Source organism: Tamandua tetradactyla, chromosome 6 (assembly GCF_023851605.1).
Source record: "Tamandua tetradactyla isolate mTamTet1 chromosome 6, mTamTet1.pri, whole genome shotgun sequence".
Lineage (NCBI taxonomy): Eukaryota > Metazoa > Chordata > Mammalia > Pilosa > Myrmecophagidae > Tamandua > Tamandua tetradactyla.
In genome coordinates, this window is record NC_135332.1 from 23,609,067 (window position 1) to 23,626,930 (window position 17,864).

The window sequence follows — 17,864 nt, forward strand, 5'->3', positions numbered from 1 at the left end:
TCTGGGGAGCCTAAACCAAAACGGAAGATTTAAAAGCTCCAGTTTATGGTTTTGTGTTCTTTATCCTCAGGCATCATTCCCAACGTGATACGCTTTGCTAACTTCTGGGGGTTCATGGGATAGAAACACGATGAGGTCTGAAGAGAGGAGGCCCACGTTTTAAGGGACCCCACTGTAGGGGACCCAGATTGCAGACAGGCCCCGTAGCCTTTTTACCCTCAATTCCCTGTGCCTGGTTGAGTGCCAACCTTGTCATGTTCCAGAGCAGCCAGCCTGGGCTTTCTATGTGGCAAAGGAGGGCCTGGGACAATCTGGGAAGCTGTCCTCTTGAGCATTAATCCTTGGGGGATCCCTGATGGAGTGAGGGGAGGTGGGAGGAGGGGAGCCCCTGAAGGGGTGGAGATGATCAAAGAGAGGAGATGGAAGCAAATATCAAGTACCAATCGGGGACCAGCCCCAGATTTGGTAGCAAAGAGGAAACTGAAAAGAGGCGGTTAAAATAATCCAAAAGAAAAGAAAGTCGGGGAGTCCTTTGGGGCACTTAGCAATCAGAAGGGATGGAGAGTTGGAATTTAGTGCATGTGTTGTCCTTGAGTTCTCATTTAAAATCTTCTGTCCTCTTGCTCCACGAAAATGTCGAACGATACTAGGTCTCGGGAGTCTGAGTTTTGCTTTAGCGCCATTATAGAAAGGGGCAGAGGTCTCGGGAGAGGCAATGCATCTGATTTTCTTTCTGAATGTAAGTAATTAGACTGGGGAAGTAAGACCGGAACTCAGGGAGAGTTAGACCAGAAAAGCTATCAGCCTCTGTTTTCTCCCTTCTCAGGCCCAGTCCCAGGGATCCATTACCCTGAAAATTATCCCAGCCTCCCAGGAGGAAGATCGCTTAAAGGAGAGCAAGGTATGGGGAGCTGGGCTACAGGTGCCCCCTCTAGGCTTGGGAGATGCGGCTCCCTGTGTGTGTGTGCTGGGGGTGGGGTGGGGGGGGTGCTGGGGCGGGGGTGGGAGGCTGCGGCCCAGGCCTTTGAAACAGTCATCCAGGAAGAGATCTTCCGTCTGCTCCTGGTAACATGCAGAGAACTTTAAGTCACAACGTGATTCATTTATTTGTACCCTGCCTCTTTCTAAACAGGATTTAACGTGGCTTACTAAAAAAAGATAAGGTTATTTTAATTAAAATAGAAAATCAGGGGCACGATGAGGTGGAGAAAGAACCAAACGCCCCAGATTTATATGAATTAAGTAATTGCTACTTGTTGACTTCTTCGCTGAGCCTTTCTTTCATGAGCAGCTCCTCTGTGCCAGGCCCAGAGACGCTGGAGTTGGGGGTGGCAATAGCTCTGGGAGTTCCTAGTTTAGCGGGGAGGCTGGGGAACAAACCTTCCCCTGCTGTGTGCTGGATGCTCAGGGAGGATTCTGTACAGAGGTACAGGCGCCCCAGAGAGGGGAGCTGGACCTGAGGCTCAAGGAAGGTGAAGAGAAGTAGTACTTCCCTGGTGAGGAGGAAGGGGACTGATTTCAGACTGAGGGGTCTGCAGATGCAGAGGCTCAAAGGCTTCGAGGCGAGGCGCGTGCTTGGGGTCAGTGGGAAAGAGCCATGTGGCGCGGCCTGGGAAGGCTGCGGGCGAGGGGCTGGGGAGGTGGTAAAGGCCGCATTCTGAAGGGCCTCAGCTGCTCCCTTGAGGGTCACAGCTGTAATCTTTGCTTAGCTTAGGGTCTCTTAGCCGCTGTCCGTGAGCCAAGGGTTCAAGTGCAAATAGTTTCCTTGGAAGGGGACACCAGGAAACATCAGTACAGGAGTGGGAAGATGAGGCAACCAATAAACGGTTTGATATTAAGTAAGTTTCCCCTGGAGGCGCCCGGAGCTGGATCCTTCTGGGGAGCTGGGGGATCCCTTAAAGAGCACACACCTCTGTGAGCCCACCCAAGGGAAGGGGAGCTGGGGGAGCCATATACCAGCTCCCGCCAGGCTGCACCTGGGGGATTAATTCCCAGCCATCCCTGCCTGTTGGATTAGGACAGAGCAGGCCCCAGAGGCAAAAAAGGTGAAGAGATGCAGGTGCTGGCAGCTAGAAGGGGGCTCCAAAATGGTGAGGTCCCGGGGGGGGGGGGGGGCGAGAGGAGGGCACCCCACAGCTCCGGTGACAATCCCATTGGTAGTGAGGAGCTCTTAAAGGTTTTTTTTTTCTTTCCCCCCAAAGTAGGGAGTGATGCAACCATCCTTGGGATTTAGAAAGCTCCCTTGGGTAGCCTAGTAGAGGGGTGGAGTAGAGACCCAAGGCAGGGAGACTTGGCAGGAGGCTGTTGTAAAAGCCCAAGTGAGACCTTCCACGCAGGAGACCCATGTTCTATTCTTGGACCATGCACCAAAAAAAAAAAAAAAAAAGCCCAACTGAGAAATTACTGAGACCTGAGCTGAGATGGTAGAAGATGGGATGGAGAAGAGGGCATCACTTTGACTTTGCTGTAATTTTGGATCTGAACTTCCTGGCAGCCAAAGCAGAAAGGAGAACATAATGATGCATATGCTTTCTTTCCAGTAGAGGGAAAGAAGCAGGCCAATTTTTCAAAGCTCAGGACAGCTCCCTGCCTCCCACTGCTAAATGCATGGAAGAAGGGACGTTACAGCACCAGGTACAGAGTAGAGGTCGATATTCTAATAAATGAGGATTAAAAATGGACAACGTCTTCAATGAGTTTTTAAAGCAGCAAATGAAGAAATGCTTTTATAGAGCTGTTTCTTATTTCCACCCTGAAGGGCGGAATTCTCAGACATAATATTGTCTCTTAATTGACAGAAGGTACTTCCTCCTGGAACAAGCTAAATCCCAGTATGCAGCTTTCAAGTGTTCTCACTTGATATAGCCAGAGAACTTGGCTTTCCTGGAGGAGAAATGGGGAGCCTGTCCCTTAGCCCTTAGCCCGTCTTTCCTACATATCTCTTCTTGAGCCAGATGCTTAATCATGGCTGGCCATTTACTGTTGTTCTCTCTGCTGAGGGCCTAGATTTTGGCAACAGCTGTAGCTGGATGAGGGTATCTGTCCCCACAATCGACGTCCAGGAAGTTCTTACTATTGTGAAACTGACTCTTTCCTGGTTGGAGCATGAAGGAATGCGATGTGGACTTCTGGCCCTTTCCCTCCCCCCTCCCCTTTCTATTTGTCGCTGTTGTGATTGGGATGTAATGGTCCAGAAATAGAAATAAATAAAATAAATACGTGCCACTGAATTATAGAATAAGGATAAATTGCCGTGTTCTCCCAACATTTTCTCCAAAGAGGACAACTCCAGTATAAAGGGGACAGTTGGGGACTGGCCCAGTAAATGAGAGATGAGGGAGGATAGAACTATAAAAATGTGGGTATCGCTTGCCCAATGAAAAGGCACAGTGAGAAATCAGTAACAATTGTTGCGTGGACATTTGTGTTCTCACCACACCATCTAGGTTACTTGTTTAACAGATGGCTGCTGACTTCATTAGGGGTTGTGAGCCTATCAAAAATAACATTTGAGCTGCAAATTGTGCCTTCCTTTTTATTTCCAGGGCCGGTTCTTGCTCTGTGTGTGCTAAGAGGTGTTTAAGAGGCTAGCAGACCAAGGAAATAAGGAAATACTTAGATTGGAAAGAAAAATAGCAGGCGCAGGCCCCATCTATTAGATTTTTGATTCTTAATGGATTTCCTGGTTGTACCATCCAAATGGCCGGAGAACAATAAGGACATGTGTGCACTGAGTTTCAGATTAGCTTCCTACCCTCAAGGCTACTCGTTCTGCTGCATTGTGAAGCGCAGTTGTTGTTTGACCTTGAGAGGGGCCCCAGGCACTGTCTCTGCTTCCTCGGGGCAGGGCAGCCTCACCATCCCTTCCTCCGCAGGTGTTCATGCGGGCCCTTTTCCACTACAACCCTCGGGAGGACAGGGCCATCCCCTGCCAGGAGGCGGGCCTGCCTTTCCAGCGCAGGCAGGTGCTGGAGGTGGTCAGCCAGGATGACCCCACGTGGTGGCAGGCCAAGCGCGTGGGGGACACCAACCTTCGAGCCGGCCTCATCCCCTCCAAGCAGTTCCAGGAGAGGTGGGTCTGAGTGTGTGGCAGGGAGGTGGTTCTGGGTACGTGACGGCCCCCACGTCTCTGCCACCGCGGCCGGGGAGCGCCTTCCCCACGCCCTGTTCCCCGAGATGAGTACCAGCTGTGTCTGCTTGTGTCTGTTCTTCCTGCCCCCCAACCAGTGATGATGGCCGATTGCAATGAAAGTAAAGACACAGGCATGTCTGCTACTAAATTAATGCATGCATCATGATGCATGCCTAGAGAAAGTTGAGAAGTAAAATATGAAATATAGGAAAGGAGGACCAGAAAAGAAAATTACCCATGGTCTCGCCACTAGCTAAACAGCATGATTCAATTCCTTCCTGGGCTTTTCACGCGAGCATTCCATATAGAATTTGGAGTCTTGCTTTTTTATTTTTAACTTAACCTTTTGACATTAGCTTTTCCCACACGGTTACATATTCTTTAGCATATGATTTTTTCTTTTTTTGAAAAATTATTTTTTGTTGAAGAAGTTGTACGTATACAAAGAAATCCTACACCCCTGCCCCTCAGTTGTGTTAATTACATTTGCAATTCTGTGCTACCATCTCTGCTGTCTTATTACCAAAATGTTTTCATTATCTCAAACATAAACTCTGTACCAATGAAGCATTAATTCCCCATTCTCTGGCCCCATCTCAGCCCCTGGTAACCTGTATTCTAGTTTCTGACTCTATGAATTTGCTTTTGCTAATTATTTCATATGAGTGAGATCATTCAATATTTGTTCTTTTGTGTCTGGCTCATTTCACTCAACATGATGTCTTCAGGGTTCACCCATATTTTCATATGTATCAGGACATCATTCCTTTTTACAGCTGAATAATATTCCATCGTCTGCATGTACCACATTTCTTTTATCCATTCCACTGATGGACATGAGTTGCTTCCATCTTTTGGCTATTGTAAATAATCCCTCTATGAATATCGATGTGTAAATAACTGTTCTGGTCCTTGCTTTCAGTTCTTTTGGGCATAAACCTAGAAGTGGGGTTACCGGGTAATAAGGTAATTCTATACTTAACTTTCTGAGAAACCACCAAAATGTTCTCCACAGTGGCTGCACCATTTTACATTCTCCCTAACAGTGATCAAGTGTTTCTATTTCTGCACATCCTATCCAACACTTGTTATTTTCCCTTCTTTTCTTAATGGCAGCCATTCTAATGGTGTGAAATAGTGTCTGTTCAAATTTCCTAGCTGCCAAAGCCAATCCCGTGCAATGGGTAGGCTCACACAATGGGAATTTCTTGGCTCATGGTTTTTGAGGCCAAGAAGAGTCCAGAATCAAGGTGTCATCCAGATAATGCTTTCTTTCAGAAGATTGTGGTGTTTGGTGTTCTCTCTTTGGCTGCTGGTGATCATGAGTCCTTGACTTTTTTGTCACATGGCGGCCTCTCCCTGCTTCTCCTCTTCTGGGTTCCATTGATATTCAGCTTCTGGCTACTCCCTTCTGTGACTTTCTCTCTTTCTCTGACCTTCACTACAAGACCTCTGTAATAGGATGAAGACCCGTTCCGATTCTTCTGCGCGGTGTCTGCCTGGCTGTGCGTTCCTTACACCACTAGTTTCAGATATTTGCTGTTCTTCTTAAGTGTTTATTATATTCTTAGTATCCCGACTTATTTTGATGTGGTTATAGGTAGTTTTGTTTGTTCTCTTTGTTTCTCTGTGATTGCATGATGAATGAAGAGATTAGATTTAGGTACCTGGATTCTTTCAAACGAGTTTGTTCATTGCCTTTCCTTAAAATAATGAGCACTTTAAAACTAACTGCCCCTTGATAGAGGTGTAGCAGTTATGGTAGTGTGTGCCAGAGTCCGCATGGCAGGAGAAGAACTTGAGTTAATATTTCAAAATCCTGTATCATTCAAAATAACTCCTTAATAAATTATACTTACACCCACATACGAAAAAAATTTGCTCTTATTTTTTGAGATCCTCCAATTTTGATATTAGGTCTCTGATTTGAGATCTTACGTCTTTTTTAATATAAGCATTCAGAGCTATACGTTTCCTTCTTAGCACTGTTTTTGCTGTATCCCATAAGTTTGGTATGTTGTGTTTTTGTTTTCATTTGACTCACGCTATTTCCTAATTTCCCTTGTGATTTCTTCCGTGACTCATTGATTGTTTAAGAGTGCATTGTCTAATTTCGACAAATTTGTGCAATTTCCAATTCTTCCTCTTAGTGATTTCTAGCATTACTCCATTGTGGTAAAGAAGATACATTGTATGATTTCCATATTTTAAAATTTATTGAGACTTGTCTTGGACCTAGCATATGATTTATCCTGGAGAATGAGCCATGTGCAATAGAGAAGAATGTGTATTCTGTTGTATTTGGGTGAAGTCTATTAGGTTTAGTTGTGATTTATAGTATCATTCAAGTCTTCTATCTGTGTATTGATCTCCCTAAATGTTCTATCCGTTATTGAAAGTGATGTATTTCTCTCTTCAAATCTGTCAATATTTTCTTCATATATTTTTGGCTCTGCTATTAGGTGTATATGAATTTATAAAGTTAGTTCTTGTTGAATTGACCCTTTTATCAGTATTTAGTGATCTCTGTCTCACATGACAGTTTTGACTTAAAATCTATTTTATCTGATGTTAATATAACTTCAGATCTCTTTTGGTTGCTATTTGCATGATATATGCTTTTTCTGTCCTTTCACCTTCAACTTACTCGTGTCCTTGAATTTAAGTCAGTCTCTTTTACACAGCACACAGTTGGTTCATGCTTTATAATCCATCCTGCCAATCTCTGCCTTTTGACTGGAAAGTGTAATCTATTTACATTTAAAGTAACTAATGATAATAAAAGAATTTCTTATGCTATTTTGCTATTTGGTCTTTGTAAGTTTTATAGTTTTTTTTTGGTCTCTTAATTCTACAATTATGATTACTTTCATATTTACTTGATTTTTTGTAGTGACTCATTTGAGTCCCTTCTTGTATATATATATTTTTAGATATTTTCTCTGTGGTTACCGTGGGGCTTAAATTTAACATCTTAAATCTATAACACTCACATTTGGTTTGATACCAAGTTAACTTCATTAGCATACCTGAACACTGTTCCTTACCCCTCCAACCCGCCACCTTTTTCTTATGCTTGTTACAAATTATATCTTTTTGCGTTGTATGTCAAAACCATAGATTTATCATTTTTTTATGCATTTGCATTTTAGAATTTGTAGGAAGTGAAAAGTGGAGTTGCATAACCAAAAAATACAATTCAACAGTATTGGCAATTATAATTACCCATATGGTTTCCTTTACTGGAAGTCTTTATTTTGTATACTGCTTCAATCCACTGTCTAGTGTCCTTTTCTTTTAGTCTGAAGAACTCCCTTTAGCATTGCTTGGAGGGCAGGTCTAGTGGTGACAAACTCCTTCAGCTTTTGTTTACTGAGAATGTCTTCACATCACCTTCATTTTTGAAAGATAGTCTCGCTGGATATAAAATTCTTGGTTGGCAATTATTTTTATTCAGCACTTTAAATATTTAGTCTCACTGCCTTCTTACTTCTGTGGTTTCTGATGAGAAATTGGCAATTAATCTTATTGGGGGATCCCTTGTACATAATGCTGCTTTTCTTTTGCACCTTTCAGAGCTCTCTCCTCATACTTGAATTTGGCAATTTGACCACTATGTGTCTGGGCATGTTCTTATCAAGTTTGTTCCATTGGGATTCACTGGGATTCTTGAATGTGTATTCATGCCTTTTGTTAAAATTGGCAAGTTTTTTTACCATGATTTCTTTGACTATTCCTTCTGCCTCTTTCTTTCTTTCTTCTTCTGAGACTCCCATAATGTGTTTATTGGTGCGCTTGATGGTATACCACAGGTCTCTTTTCGCATTTTTCATTCTTTTTTCTTTCTGTTCCTCAGTCTGAATCATTTCAGTTGTACTGTCTTTCAGTTCACTGATTCTTTTTTCTGCCAACTCTAGTCTTCTGTTGAAACCCTATAGGGAAATTTTCATTTAGGCTATTTTGTTCTTCAACTCCAGTATTTTTTGGTTCCTTTCAAGATTTCTCTTTATTGAGATTCTCATATTGTTCATGCATTGCTTTCCTGATATCCTTTAGTTATTTCTCCATATTTTCCTTTATCTCCCTGAGAATATTGAAGATTATTTTTAAAAAAGTCTTTTTTCCAGTATGTCCAAAGTCTGGTATTCTTCATCGATGGCTTCTGAATTTTTATCTTGTTCCTTTGGAAGGACCATCATTTCCTGTTTCTTTGTCTTATAATCTTTTGTTGTACACATATATTTGAATAGTTTAATGTGTTAATTCTGGGCTTTAGTCACTTGAGTACCAGGATCTAACAAAACAAATGAGCCAATGCAAAATCACCTTTCACTGTCTTTTCATATTGGCTTTATGTTGGCTCGTGCTCCCTTCAGAGGTTAGCCCTTGCCTCAAGAAGATCAACGTAAGGTGAAAATGAAGTGCAGGGTCCTCTCTGTCATTTCTCAGCCTGCTTCTTGTCCTGGGCTTGTGCTCTTTTTGGCCTTAGGAACCCCATTCACAGGAATCCTAGTGTTCTCTCTGTGCCTATGAAAAAGACTTTTACCTCCTACTGGGAATTTTATTGTATGTTATAAAGCCAGCATTTCTTTGCCCCAGACCTTTTTGACTTATTTTTTTCTTATTCTGCTTTAGCTGTCTGCAAGCTGCTTCTGCCTTTAGGGCAGGTTCTGGAAGGGTGAGCCAGAGCCGAGTTTCCTCGTTCAGTCTTTTAGGGATCAGATAGATGGGCACCGACATGCGGGCATCCAAGTATGCACATTGGAGTTATTCTGCTCTGTGTGCAACAGGGCCAGGGACCCACAGTGGGAGCACAGGATGGCTCCACACTGTGCCAGGGAGGGAGGTGATAGAGGGGTCAGCAGAAATGAAGTGTGATTTTAATGGCTATATAATATTTCATCGGGGACTATACCACTCATTCATAGGCAGAAAGTATTTTTATGAATTGGGCTGGCCTTGTGCCAGGCTTCTTGCATGCTGCTGTGAACCCATGGTTTCTGCCCTGGAGGAGCTTACAGTTGAGCAGGAAAACCAGACATTGTTCAAGTGACCACTTGACATAAATGTGGTGGGTGCTGGGGAGGACAGGGTGCTCACCAAATTCATTGTGGGAGGATTTGCCCTTATCTGGGCTTGCAGGGAAGGCTTCTCTGAGGAAGGCTTGTGCCTAAGTGGCTGCACTTTTAGTTCATCTCCAGTGTTTCGTTATTGCGAGGCTGCAATAATTATCTTGCACATAGAAGAATCCCATATTTCAAATGATTTCCTTTGGATACATTTCCCAAAGTATGAATCCTAGGTCAGAGGGCATGGCAGTTATAACCACACTGCTTCCCTTGAGGTTTGCAGCCCACATCTTTGGGTGTATGGAATATGGTAACCACAGAACCTCAGGGGATGTTCATTCCAGTGCCCTCATCCCTGGGTCTGCAGCATCAGCAGCATCTGAGAACTTGCAAGAGATACAATTCCTAGGGCCCCACCCCAGACCTGCGGATTCGGAAACTCCAGGAATAGGAGCTGCATTTTGTGTTCTAACAAGTATTCCCAGTGATTCTGGGGTGCTGAAGTTTGAGAACCGCTGCTCTGTTCCCTCCCGTGAGCCCCAAACCCATCTACATCTTTACCTTCATAGGTCTTGACAGCATCTTTTCAGGGTGCATGGAGAGGGCTCTTTAGCTGCATTTCAATGTGGAAAGCTAGACAACCCCAAGAGCCCTAGACATTTGCTCAACTCAAAAATGAGGGTGTGGTGGCTGCCTCTCCACTTACAGCCATGTTAGATGATATTCTCAGGCTGACCTGCCCATGGTGAATTAACGACCCACTGGTGGACTGAGCACTGGATGGATCCCTGCACGTGGCCATCTTGGGCTGGGTGAGCTTCTCCCAGAGCAGGAGGCTCCTTGTGAACCAATGACCCCACATGAAAGTGACCTCCTTCAAGGGAACTTGATGACCGGCAGGAGAACGCCAAGTTCATGCCTGCCTGCATCTTCTAGAAGGTTCCCTCCGACTGGTCCTCACGGCCAGCTCATGGGCCCTGCCCATTCCCTTGTGTCCCCCCAGGCGACTGAGCTACCGGAGAGCCACAGGCACCCTGCCGAGCCCCCAAAGCCTCAAGAAACCCCTCTGTGAGTATATTGGCAAGACAGCACCTCGGGGAGGGACTGGGATTGGGCTTTGCGTGGACGCAGCAGGCATTGGGCTGGAGGGCGATGTCAGGAGTCCCCTCTGGAGCTTGCCGGCCTCCAGAGGAAGGAGTTGGAATAGAGGGGCACAGGAGAGAAAATGTGATGAGGTTGTAGGGAGTTATTCCCTGGAGTGGAACTTTTATGCTTGGGTCCGGTAATATTGGGGGTGTGCTAACACTGCTCCCAAAATTGCATGCAAAGCTCTTAACGTGTCTTCATGGAGACGGACCACGGGTTTCATCAGATTCCTGAGGGGCTCTCTGACCCAGAAGAGTTTAAAAAGCACTAAAGCTGGGAGAGATGGAGATAGCTTTGAGTGATCCCGTACCTTTCTTAGGGTTGCCAGATTTAGCAACCTGTATTTGTATACAGGATGCCCAGTTAAATTTGATTTTCAGATAAACAACAGAGAGTTTTTTCCAGTATAAGTGTAACATATGCAAAATTTGGGAGATCCTTTTACTTGAAAAAAAGTATTTGTTTGTATTTAAACACAGGACATCTGTATTTTATCTGGCAACTAATCTGCATAGCACTTTACCTTTTAGAAACTACACCCACTTATTTTCTTGCCTTTTCATCTTCACAGCGGCCCTGGGAAGTAGGTAGAGTTGGGGCATCCCCTTCACCCATGTGGGATAACAGAGGCTCTCAAGGTTAAGTGAGCAGGGCTGGGGCCAGTTCTCCAGGGGGCCTGTGATTAGAGCCGCAGGGCTGAGACTGCCCCCAGCCTCTCCATAGAGAAGCAGCTTTTCCAGGGTGTCGCCGCCTTCTGGCCCAAGAGGACCAGTGACCAAGTAGGCACCAGTTGGCCAGAGCCCAGCTGGCCCTTAGCTCTGCCCTGCCTCACCTCTCTCTGGCATCCACGTTTGCTCAGGCGAGTCTCAAGCCCCAGAAAAGGTGAACAGGTTATTGTCCCACCGCAGGCATCCTAGACTGGCGGCTTCTCTGGCTCAGCGGCCACTGCCAGAGGCTGCTTTTTCCAGATTAGCTTTCAAGTTGCAGGGGCTGCTGAATAAATTGGCCCCAAGGAGGCTGCTTAAGATGCCAGTGATGAGCTAATAAGACACACACAGGAAGACTAATTAGAGCAGGTCTTGGAGTTTAATAATGCACCACAGCTCAGATCCCAGGTTTGTTGGGGCTAAGGAAGAGGGGACAGATGGAGGGCTCCTTCGGCGCATGAGGTTGTGGCTGCCTCTCAGCCGCAGGGCCTCTGGTTCCCCTCCACTAACGCTGTTCCATCTGTCTTTTGTGCAAACCGCAGATGATCAGCCTTGTGACAAAGGTAGGCCTGGTGCTTGTTCCCTGTATACACGGATGAGGTTCTCTTTCCGTGTGAAGTCTGGGGCTAAAAGGATCTGTTTCCTTGCGCCTTCTCCCGATCTGGAGCGGCTGTACCCCCTGGCTCTTTGCATGCCAATCTCTGCACAGCCAGCTGGGCCTGCCTACCCCATAGGGCGTGCAGGGCCCATGGAAATGGTGTATAAGGCCTGAGGAGCCTTCCCTGCCCACCTGGCCCCCAGGGCTCAGCTTCCTGGGTTCTTTCTGTGCCAGTTGTGTGTTCGGGCAAAGTAGGAGGTGAGAGACAGAAGGGAGGGGCCGGAAGGACTTTATTTTTCATCCTTACTCACGCTGACCTACCCAGAGAGGCTAGAAGGGGTCTGCTAGCCCAGACCCCCTGACTGGGCCTGGAAAGGCTGTTTGGGGCCTAAGCATGGAGAACTGAGCAAAACAGTAGGAACTTGCTCTCTTGGGGATTACCAGGCCTTGGGATTTGTCCTGAGCTTTCCAGAGCCAGGGTCCGAGAGGGCTCTACCTGGCCATCCATGGGCCGAGAGTGTGTCCGGCATGACTCACTGGCCCCCTCTCTGTTTGGTTCCCAGAGACCAGTGACTGTGAGGGATACCTCAAAGGGCATTACGTGGGTGAGTAGTGGGGGCCTGGGCTGCGGGCACCCCATCCCTTCCCCCACACAACCCCCCCCATCCACACAAGCCCCCACCGCGCATGTCGGGTCGGAAAACGAAGGCTGAGGGATCTGAGCCCAGCAACGTTTTAAGAACAGCTGAGCCTGCAGGGCCCTTAGTTCTCACCCCCATCCTTTGTCAGCCAGAGTCAGGGCTGAGCCCACCTAGGATTTGGGACCCCCCCACCCCACCATCTGGCTGTTACCCAATCACAGGGAGCTTAGCCCTGGCAGGAAAGGCATGCGAACTGCTAAGCTAATGACTATTTTCTTCTTATCATCATCTTAATTGTAGTTTATTCAATGGAAACATCACCCCCACCCAGTAGAAGCCTTCTCTCAAATGCCTTTACTTCTGTAATTTGGTCTATTTTTTCAAAGGCCTTAGAGACAGGCAAAGAGATTTTTAAGTTTTTATTTAGAAATAATTTCAAACTTACTGGAAAGTTGTAATAATTGTACAAAGAACTGCTATATAATCTACACCCAGATTTGCCAGTTACTAACATTTTGCCATCATTTCCTTATCACCTTTATTTTCTACACTTATTCCTTTTTTCTGCCTGAGCCATGTGCAGGCTTTCTGTGGACCTCATGTCCCTTTACCCCTTTCTACCTCATAATGCATTTCCAAAAAACAGACGTTCCTACTGGACCTCAGGACAATTATCAAATTCTAGGAGATTAGCACTGATACAATTCCGTTATCTAGTGCACTGTTCATATTAAAATTTCGGCTTATTGTCCCAGTAATGTCTTTTATAGCATTCATTTTCCCTAATCCAGGATCTAATGTGGGACCACAAATTGCATTTGTAAATTTATATCCTTACTTCACATATTAGAGAATTAAGGCTCATAGAGGTGAAAAGACTTGCCCAAGGTCCACCACATATGTTTTATCGAGTAAAATGGTGACTTTGACTTCAGTGTTTGGATGCCAGGGGGTCCCCCTTTCTCACCGTGCTTCCCAGCCAGCCCTCTTCCTATAGCAGGAGGACGCTGGGAGAGGCCAGTGGGACATGGCTCCCCTGCCAGGTCTGGCCGGGTGAAGAAAGTCTGCACAGGGACACCCTGAGACAAATGCCATGATGTCCCTCTGTTTTCTACCCCGCACCACCCCAAGCTGGTCTCCGGAGGAGCTTCCGGCTGGGCCGCAGGGAGAGGCTGGGCAGCCCCCAGGACGGGAAGACAGCCACAGTTGCTGAGTCTCCGGAGCTGCTGACCTATGAGGAGGTGGCCAGGTACCAGCACCAGCCTGGCGAGCGGCCCCGCCTGGTGGTTCTGATCGGTAGGTGATGTCTTGGGTCTCCAGGGAGTAAGCTGGCTTCTTCCCCAGGGAGGGATGGGGAGGAAGCTTAGCAGAGACTCTGGCCAGCCTCCTTTTTGTCTCACAGGGTCTCTGGGAGCCCGACTACATGAGCTGAAGCAGAAGGTGGTGGCAGAGAACCCACAGCACTTTGGTGCTGCTGTACCACGTAAGAGGGCTTACATGTGTGCGTGTGTGTGTGTGTGTGTGAGAGAGAGAGATGCATGTATAAGCACAGGGCCATTTCATGGGGCCTTGACTCTCTACATCCATCCTAATCTTTACCAAGGAAACCCCAGGCCCTGCCTGCTTTGCTAAATTGGAGGACTCAGGCATGATGGGAAGAAGGCCATTCTCAGTGGTCCACTAGGACCCTCTGAGGCAGAAGCTGAAATACCTGCCTGGTTCCTGCCTAGGGTAAAAGATGAGATCAAATGTATTATAGAAAAAGTGATAGACTTAACCCAACACCACGGGGCTCCCGTGGGGAATTTTCTAGTCTCCTCTTCATAATGACCCTGATCCCCTGTGGACCCTGTCCCTCTGCTTGGGTAAGAGAGCAGTTTAAGGAAGCCAGAGAGCCCAGTGAGTGGCACTGCTTGGGTGCTCCCTTGTAGCTAAGGGGATTGCCGAGTCTTCCTGCTGCTAGATGGAAACTTGGCAAACTCACCAGGAACGAGGCAGAACGAGGAGTTCAGGCAAAGGCTTTATTTCAGGGAGAAACAGCTGCCCAGGCAGCATTTCAAGAGAGAGAGAGAAATGGCTGTGGTGAGGTGGTAGGGAATAGGGTTTTTATGGCTTTTGGGTTGGGGAATTGGGGGCAACGGTTAGGCAGTTTTCTGTCAGCTACTTTTCAGAAATAGGGGGCTAAGTTAGGTGTTGGCAGCTTTCCATTGGTACAGTTTAAAATTTAAACCTGGCCTTAGGCATACAGGGTTGGAAATGCTGGAGGGCGGATAGTGAATAAGGGGAGTTTATGTGAGAATTCATCTGCCGGGAAGTGGAGGCTGAGTAATGGGAGGTTATCGCAGGAGGGCAGCTGATGGAAGGTGAAGGAGAAACTGGGCTGGCGTGGGTTGCAGTGAGACAGGCTTTCTGAAATATTTGCCAGGGGCAGGTTATATCCTGGGGGGAAGGGGTCCTCCAGGCCTAACACCAAAGGCACCAGGAATGCCAAGAGCTAATGGGCACGAGGTTCTGGTTCTGAATGCGATGAAGAGGAGGAGGAAGAATACCAGGTACTAGACCAAGGGCTTTTATGTGTAGTCATTCAGTCAGACCCCCAGCGCCTCTGAGAAGACAGATTGTCATCATCTTGTACTGCAGAAGAAGACACCAAGGTTCAGAGAGGTTACGTAACTTGTCCGGTGTCTCATAGTAGGTAAGTGGCGGAGCCAAGATTTGAACCCAGCAGCCTAGTCTTAATGGCCTTCTGCCTGCTGCCTGCCACTGCCTGCCCTTGGCTATCCCTTTCCTCTCTGGGACTCACTCTCTGTCCCTCTGGCCTCAGAAGTGCCTGGTGGTCTGGTGTCACCAAGAAGGGATACTGTGGCAGTGGGCCCTTTCTGGAGAGTTGTAGGGCAGGGCAGCTGCAGTGTCTTTGCTTCACCCACTGCTCTTCTTTGGGCCTCTGGGCCCATAGCCCAGCGTGCAGGCTGTCAGAACCTTCTTTCAGAGCAGAGCCTGAAAGGGAAGGAGGAACTGGGCAGGGGAGGTCATTCTGGCAACAGAGGTGTGAGAGACGTGGAAAAGCTTGGGTGGGGGGGTGCCATGGCCTTCCAGGCTGGTAGGATGGACTGAAAGACAGGATATGCGGAAGTTACCCACGGGTCCTTCAGAAAGCCCCCCAGCCATCCCCCGGGAGAGACACCTGAATACAGGCATACCTGCCACACACAGATGGTTTCCTCCTCGGTTTTAGGAGTCAGGGAAGGCTTCCCAGAAATGATGACTTTTACGCTGGATTTGCCCGGAAGGAAAGGTTTTCTATACAGAGGGAACAGCATGTGCAAAGGGACAAAGGTGTAACCCAAAGCAGCGGTGCTGGGGGCTGGGGGGAAGGTAGTGTGGGGGACGGTCTAGCGTGGACCCGAATCAGAGGTTGGACAGGCCACTGAGGAACTTACTCGTTAAGGTGCTCAGGATATGATTAATGGGTGAATAAAAGCTTTTAAGCAAGGGAATGACATGGTCCAAAAAGTGATCCCAGCAGTTTTGCCAAAGGTTGGACTAAAAGGCTACGCATAGAACATAAGAGCATGCCCCTGGGTGACTGAAGAGCCATAAGACAAGAGCTCTTCTTTCCTTTTGGAATGCTCCAGAGCAAGTCATGTGTTGCTTCATGTGTGCTCTTGTTCAGGGGAGGACCTGACTGTCCCCAGAAGAAAAAGCACATCTGAATTCCACTATGGACACCCGTGGGAAAACACTACGTGTTTTAACACTGTTTGAGAGTCAGCTTTGCTGAAACACATCTAGTCCATAAAGGGCCATCTGTCTTCAGATCTCCTTTTCGCTCCAAATGAGACGTAATTGAACAAAAACTGAAAATACACTTGGCAGGGTCATCAGTTTTTGTGCCCCCTTTGCTCTCAAAAAGAAAAGCAATTAAGAAATGAAAGCTTAGGATGAGGGATCCTTGAAGTGATTCTTTAAATGCCACATGTATGATGCAATTCAGCAGGGTGGGTAAGGGCACCTACAGTGCAGAGACCTAGATTCTGGTTCTGGCTTTGCTACTCACTGGCTATGGGGCATCAGGCCTGGTGCTTAGCCTCTCTGCACCTCAGTTTCTGCAACTGCAAAGTGAGGGACCTTGGGTGCACGGATGGTTCAGTGGTAGAATTCTTGCCTGCCATGCAGGAGACCTGGGTTTGACTCTGGACCCATGTACCACCCCTTGCCCCCAAGGGAAAATAAAAACACACATTGTGAACAAATTCCCTATGATACACACACACACACACACACACACACACACACATCTGCCTCTGTGTGTATGTGTATGTAGAGATACAGAAATACAGGTATGTAGAGAGACGCACAAAAAATGGGAGACTTGCTTTGTCTGCATCAGAAAGCTGTTGTGAGAGTCACTGATGTGCTTGGAAAGGGCCGGATGCCATGGATAGAAGTGGGTAGACCACGTGACACAAACCAATGAGGGATTATGTCCAAAAGAAACGAGAGCGTGGGCCTCCTGCTCCTTTTCTCGCTTGCTGTGATGTGATACCTCTTTGCTCACCTTTCCTTCTTTTTTCCTTAAAAGATACCACCAGGTCCCGAAAGAGCCACGAGAAGGAAGGGGTGGAATATCACTTTGTTTCTAAGCAAGCGTTTGAGGCTGACTTACACCACAACAAGTACGTTTGTTGGCTGGGCCCATTGGCTGCCTGTGCAGCTGAGCTGTCTTTGCATCTGTCCCATCTTCCACTGGACCTCCCGGGGCGGGATGGGGGAGGCGGGAGAGATGTTGTGTTGGGAAGTCTGTTTAACTTTCTTTGCTAATTTTAATTTTCTTTGCTTTGGAAAGCTAAAGGCCTTGTCCCCTTTGTTGGTGTCCTAGGTTCCTGGAGCATGGAGAATATAAGGAAAATCTCTATGGGACTAGCCTGGAGGCCATTCAAACTGTTATGGCCCAAAACAAAATTTGTCTGGTGGACGTGGAGCCAGAAGTGAGTTCCTGAGCCAATTGGTCATTTTCCAGTTAAGGGGATTTATAAATTTAGGGGCTGTACATTTTATAGAACAGTTGTCCTCAGTCTAAGGGACATTGGATGTTAAATTTCCTTGGGTCTCTCTCTGAGGATCAAATGATCCCAAAGTATGGACCTTGTATACATAAATGCTGCATTAATTGTAGGGAGCTTGGGCACCCTTGGGTGGCACACAGAGCCAGGGAGGGAACCCCCATGTGGAGTAAATCATGCAGTGGACAGTGGTGTCCCCTGATCCATTGGGATGTGACAATGAATTAGATGTAAAGACCTGGGAAGAAGCTGGGGGTGAGCTCTTATGTCAGGCCATCCACTCCCCTCTCCAGGAAAAGCAAAGTCAGGAGTTTTGGGGATTGCTGAGGGGGGAAATGGGGCGTTCATAGGGCAGTTTGAAAGGGAAAAAGAGGGAGGGCAACGTGCCTCAAAAACATCTCCGGGTTGGCACACCCAGCATGCCGTGAGCTTGGCCAGGGCTTGGCCACCTTTTAACCTTGTCTTTGAGAAATTTATCCAAGCTTCGAACATAATCTGGATTATTTTT

The 17,864-nt window shown here is 47.0% G+C and overlaps 1 protein-coding gene across 1 annotated transcript in view; it reads left to right on the forward strand.

Moving 5' to 3' along the window:
• MPP3 (MAGUK p55 scaffold protein 3) overlaps positions 1-17,864 on the forward strand; it is a 31,208-nt gene that overhangs the window by 5,397 nt on the left and 7,947 nt on the right. The window contains exons 8-16 of the mRNA XM_077163007.1: positions 827-901; positions 3,876-4,072; positions 10,205-10,269; positions 11,597-11,617; positions 12,216-12,257; positions 13,425-13,589; positions 13,696-13,776; positions 16,876-16,969; positions 17,173-17,281. Of these exons, the coding sequence (XP_077019122.1) occupies positions 827-901; positions 3,876-4,072; positions 10,205-10,269; positions 11,597-11,617; positions 12,216-12,257; positions 13,425-13,589; positions 13,696-13,776; positions 16,876-16,969; positions 17,173-17,281 (849 nt within the window). The remainder of the gene's footprint in view (positions 1-826; positions 902-3,875; positions 4,073-10,204; positions 10,270-11,596; positions 11,618-12,215; positions 12,258-13,424; positions 13,590-13,695; positions 13,777-16,875; positions 16,970-17,172; positions 17,282-17,864) is intronic.